Source organism: Rhipicephalus microplus, chromosome 3 (genome assembly GCF_043290135.1).
Source record: "Rhipicephalus microplus isolate Deutch F79 chromosome 3, USDA_Rmic, whole genome shotgun sequence".
NCBI lineage: Eukaryota > Metazoa > Arthropoda > Arachnida > Ixodida > Ixodidae > Rhipicephalus > Rhipicephalus microplus.
The window spans coordinates 12,290,871-12,296,870 of record NC_134702.1 but is presented as its reverse complement, the minus strand read 5'-3'; the positions used below and the strand labels follow the sequence as shown (position 1 = coordinate 12,296,870).

General features: G+C 41.0%; 1 protein-coding gene across 2 annotated transcripts in view; it reads left to right on the top strand.

Moving 5' to 3' along the window:
* The first annotated feature begins 240 nt into the window (after positions 1-240).
* The window catches only part of LOC119163880 (uncharacterized), a 45,448-nt gene continuing 39,688 nt past the window's right edge, over positions 241-6,000 (top strand). For both annotated transcript variants that reach the window (XM_075888895.1, XM_075888894.1), the window contains exons 1-4: positions 241-398; positions 912-992; positions 2,447-2,571; positions 3,553-3,704. In XM_075888895.1, coding sequence (XP_075745010.1) covers positions 382-398; positions 912-992; positions 2,447-2,571; positions 3,553-3,704 — 375 coding nt within the window. In that variant the 5' untranslated portion in view covers positions 241-381. The remainder of the gene's footprint in view (positions 399-911; positions 993-2,446; positions 2,572-3,552; positions 3,705-6,000) is intronic.

Genomic DNA, 6,000 nt, shown 5'->3' with positions numbered 1-6,000 from the left:
CGGGAGAATATTTTTGGTTACTCACCAAAAACAGCCATTTATTTGGGTTCGGTCGGCTTTTTAAGAAGAAAAGCTAGCTATTTAAAGGCGAAATAGAGGTTTAAAACGGGGATATTCAATTTCTGGCATTTGATGCAACGTCTCACGGCTGTATGCCACAAACCGAAACTGAAACCTGCTTTGGCGCTTTTTGTTTCCATGACAACGCCGCAGCGACGCCACTTGGCCATTTGCGCGTGCGTGGGATGGCTGTGCCAAAATGGTGTGGGTGTGCTCCGCGTTGAAGTTTCCTCAGCGGACTAAACTCCAAACATTCTGGCGATGATTTCTTCAAACTTCCTACCCGTATATGAACCAAGCACCGAGTCAGAGGCTGCCTAAATGGCGCCTTCGCTCAGGTATTTGTCTCGATCGCATTGTTTTGCGCAGATCGCAGCCGGGAACGATGTCGGTTTCGTTGATCGCGGCAATTATGTCGATTCATGACGTCTCTCGCGTTATTTACGTGGTCTGAGTTGTGTCATACACCCCGCCGATTGCACGGTTTCCCAGTGACAATATAATTTGTGTTATAAGTTTTCTTCTGCATTGGTACATTGCCATCGACAAAGCCACCGTTCAAACTTTGAGTGCGTGGGTGTTGGAGTCTTTCATTTTCGGTAACGCAGGCACTCCATGGTGTTCCTTGTGAGCGTGCCTTCTCTTGCGTATTTGAGTATTGTAGGATTGTTACGGGATGACAGGCTAGCGGGAATTTGGTCTTTCATATTGTGCCTAGGTGGTAAAGGTATCCCGAGTTCTGGCATGCCCTGTTCCTGTCCATATTGCACCTCGGTTGACTAGGTTATCGTCGTTCTGGATATCGTGTAACTTTTATGAAGGTGTTGTACTTTTTTTTGTTTGCCTTGCAGCAAAGAAGAATTAATGAGGAACTCTGACCCTTTGGTCTGGGACTTTGAAGCGTCTAGCAGTCAGAGTGAAAACACACAAAGGTAAGTTGACCAAAATGCGTGGCGAAAAATCGAAACATACTGATAATACTGACTTCTAGTGAAGATCGCTTGACTATAACTTTTCAAATGATCGTATGCTTGCAGTACCCTACATTCTAGTTTTGGTCTTATAAGTTAGCTTATACCAGCTCTTACAGCTGACATTGCGCGGTTTTCTTTTTGCGTTAACAGTTAAGAAATAAGTCTGCTTCCAGCCAGCTGTTTCTATCAGCTAATGATATTCACTGTGGCTGTAAAGCTTGATGCTTCATGTTTCTTCAATTCGTTCTCTGTACACCTTCTTAGCTTCTTTTCGTTCTACGCAAAGACACTATGATCTCTGCACAATTTAATCGATTTCACAGTAAAAACACAACTGTTGAGTCATTTATAAAAAAATTACAAGGCTATAAAAGTGCTATTGCAAGAATATCAGTTCAGGGCCAAAGTAACGGTTCCACGTCTTAGTTTGACACTATGTCATTGATTGTGGCTAACCTCCCTTTCCTTCTGTTTTTCTTTTCCTTCTCCTCCTCTGTCATTGATTGTCATGTCACATTACATAACCATGCATATGCGCTTTGTTTGGTGATGTTGAGAATTTGCGTTTCTTTTCCCGGAAGAAGCAGGATGCGTGCATTCTTCATTCCTCCAGGCTACGTGACATGCTTCTTTTACCTGTACTGACAACATGAAAAGGTGCACCAGTTCAGTGAAATTCAGCACTCTGTGACCACACGACTGGGATAGCAGATATTCACACTTGTTTACAAGGTTCTGAATACCATAGGCAGCTACAACATATACAAAAGATATCTGCTTGTGGCCACTTTAGTGTCATACAACTGACAGCACCAGTCCTTCTACCGCCGTGAATTGATGGTTTGTCCATTTTTGTAAATGACATGCTTGACTCGCCATAACACTCTGTAGGGACCATTGTAGCTCAGTAAGAGCTAAGAGTATTTGTTGGGGCAGAGAAGGTTTGCTTCCATATAGACTATTGATAGCGCCTATGTGACATTATGGACCCACAATATGACTCCGACTTGGTGGCTGGGATGGACATTAAGGCAGCATAATTATGGTGTGATTAACCTGCTTCATTGAGGTAATGACATTGCCAGGACGTAATTTGGTCTCTGTGCATAAATAACGAAGAAACCAGCATGTGATGTACTGATGACACTATTATGACATCAGAGAGTTGCTTGGAACAGCTTGTGACTGATCCTGCTGGCTGAAGGACCACTGTGGTATCTGGTAATGAAAATTTACCAAAATGAATTTTAATTCATGTAAAGCTTTGTTTCCTTGTTTTTTCACATTGTAGAATTTAAACAAAAATGTTTGTGGTATTAAGCTTTCTGCAAAGTTATTGGATAGCTGCCAGCACATATTCTCTTGAGATTTTACTTGGCTAACCAGACAATAATTTCATTGTTTTTTTACAGGACCTGTGAACGTGTGTGGACTGCTTTAAATAGTCGTCTCTGCAATGCTTTTATTATTGTGCTCTCCGTGGCGACAGGACTTGCCATACTCTTGAAGTTACTAACAGACGTTCAGTTTGCACAGGGTATGTATATTAAGTATTTGTAGGACATTCGCTTGTGATTGGGAACATGTGTTCCAAATCCATGAGAAATTAACAAATGCCATGATCGCTACCATTGCAGGATAATATATAATTTCTTGTATATGGTAGGAGCTTCCGTAGCAAGTCCTTACAAGGAAGTGTTGCAAAATTTCAGGTAACGTAGCAGTGACCCACAGACACCTTTGCTTTCTGTTTGCGATGAAGGCATTCTGTAATGGCACTTTTGACCGCAGTAATGTCTTATTCAGGCTAAAATTAAAGTTAAAGGAATGTTTGTGCTGTTTCCAAGAGATAACGAAGCTGTTGGTTCTTGGCGCAACAATTCTTCTTCTCTTAATTTGCCCCGTACCCTATTTTTGGGCACTTATGTTTGTCCATGCGTGTTTAAGCTCCACAGACATTCAGATATGAAGCCTTAACCTATTTATTGAATTTGTTGCAGCTGTGGCTTGTCCGAAGGCTAAGTGCTGTGGCATTGTACCTGATGACCGTGAGATCGTGGGTTATGATGACATGCTCATCATTTTTTAATGAGAACTGCATGTGAGGGTTGTTTCACTGCATCACAGAAGGTCACTGCTCCCGTTCAACTTAATACAAATTAAAATATAGGTGCGCATTGTAAGTTCCAAATATCACCAAGGTTTTGATATTGATCAAAATCCCAGGAGCCATGTGTAATAATGGAATGCCACGTGTTAAGGCATCCTAGTTTTCTTGTTTCACAATATTAGATACCTGTATTTTGCAATGAAATAATAATAAAATTACTCTTCAGTGAATAAAGAAAACAGTGCTTGTTTCAGCTATTGCTAGACACAACCTTTCCATATATAGGGGCTATTGGGACTGGTGTTTCAAAGAATTGTCTGTTCCTCGTTGTGATTAGCAATGTAGTATAAATTTACTTTCCATCCAAAGATAGCCATGCCTGTTATTCTCCTGCTTATCTCTCTTCAGATGCTGAATTCCAGCTAATGTTACAAAACTGCTCACTCAATCTGAGCACGGGGGGATCCCACAGTGCCTACCTGACAGTTGCAAAACTCGAAGCATTCGTGGCTCTTCTTAGCTCATTAACCTTGGCTGTGCTGAGCCTCTTTCTGGCTGAGGTGAGTTCATTGTTGCCCACTCATTCAGACCTTTGTTGAAGCTAGAAAAAAACAACAACAAAAGAACAGGCTGTGCTTTTTAAACGCTTAGTTCGTTACGTCACTTTCATCTTTGAACAAGATAACATTCAGGCCATGTGTAATAGTTATGGGTAATGGCAAAGATCGTTGATCTCATAATGCTAATGCTGTTGGTAATGTCACTGTGTTCAAGCACATTGGCGAAAAAAAAAAAAGAAAGCTGTTGGCAAGCATAACTGACTAAATTTTCAATTTGTTGTTGTCTTGGATTGGTTACCTAAAAGTTGAATTGTTATACTTGGAAGCAAGACTAAGTTCATGAGAAACAAAAATTTTGGTTCTACACCAAGCATTTAAAGACACTAAAGTGAAACAAAGATTCAGTTAATATTGATAAACTGTGCTATAAAAAGGCTAATTATGTTAATTTCACCATTAAGTTTAATAATAATAGAAAATGAAATCAAGATTAATGTCTAATTTCTAAATTTCACACCGAAATCTCCTCATGTGATGTCATGAATTTCAAGGTGTATTTGTCGAATCACACCGCATTGGCTCACCGAAATTTACTGGAACTTCGTATGTGAGTCTCGGGCTCCCTGAAATGAAAACGTACTTAATTTTCACTGGCTGAGAACTACGTCTATTTAAGCTACGTATCTCTTTAAGCTACGATATCGATTAGTTCCCTCACTTGCCATGGTGAATTGTCAAACTATCTTCAAAGTCATGCTCCACTAAAATGCCACACCCAGAGGGTGACTGTAGTGTTCAATGCAGCTTTCTTGTGATAAAAATGAAGTTAAAGTTAGTTCAAGGGTGCCCATGCCACTCGACTGTTATTCTTCTATGCACTGATTATTAATGAATAAGAACATGCTTCATTCTTGATTAATTGTCACTAATAAATATTCATATTCTACTTCTTGAATACGTGAAGAAATGGTAATTTAAGGGCTTGTTTATATTAATTGGACACAATATTTAATAGCAATCAAAAGACATTCAAGCCAGGAAAAGTATAATGGTAATTATTTGTAGTAATTCTGATATAGTAAATGTGGAAAATTTCCAACTGGATGAAATGACAACTTGCCGCTGGTACGGACTGAAGTTGCCACCATCGAATAATGCGTTTGATGTTCTACCGATCGAGCTACGACAGTGGTCATCCTGCCTGCCGTCTACTTTATCGGGTAAAAATGTGCATCTAAATTGGGGAGGGTTACTCAGTGCTGCTCTTAGTCATGACAGTGAGTACGGAAGTTTTATTTGGCCTGCTGGGGTCGCGTTGCATATGATCTTCTTTTTTTTTTTTAAAGCTTGCAGCTGACCAATAATCCCTTGCATACCACCTGAAAGCATAAAGCCTGCCAGAATCAGTCCCTCAGTGTGAATAAATGAAAGAATAGGAATTAAACAGGTCATTTTTTTTGTTAGGCTCTAAAGTTGTGAGATTGAATCCCGGCTTTGGCAGCCACATTTTTCGTGGGGGTGAAAATGTTAGAGGCGTGTTTACTTAACTTGATTGATTGATTTGTGGGGTTTAACGTCCCAAAGCCACCATATGATTATGAGAGACGCAGTAGTGAAGAGCTCCGGAAATTTCGACCACCTGGGGTTCTTTAACGTGCACCCAAATCTGAGCACACGGGCCTACGACATTTCCTCCTCCATAGGAAATGCAGCCGCCGCAGCCGGGATTCAATCCAGTGACCTGCGGGTCAGCAGCTGAGTACCTTAGCCACTAGACCACCGCGGCGGGGCACTTAAATTAGGTGCACCTTAAAGACCCTAAGGTGGTCGAAACTTCTAGAGCCCTCATAATCATATCATGGTTTTGGGCACAAAGCCATAACAATTATTATATGCTTGTTAGACACACCTATTAATGAGAACCTACAGATGATTAAGCCAAGGTAAGTATAACGGACATTATTAATAGTAAATATAGTAGTAATTGTAACTCCCGACGGCCTATACCAATTTAAGGTGATGCCGTTTGGGCTATGCTACGCCCTAGCCACGTTTGAGCTTATGATGGACTCGCTATTGCAAGAGTTCAAGTGGTCAACATGCCTGTGTTACCTGGATGATGTCCTTGTATATTCGCCTACATTCGAGACACACCTCTAGCATTTGTCAGCGGATCTAGACATCTTCCGCACTGCTAGCCTTCAACTAAACTCGACGAAATGTCGTTTCGGCCGCCAGCAGATTACGGTGTTGGGCCACCTTGTCGACGCATCAGGTGTGCAGCCTGACCCAGAGA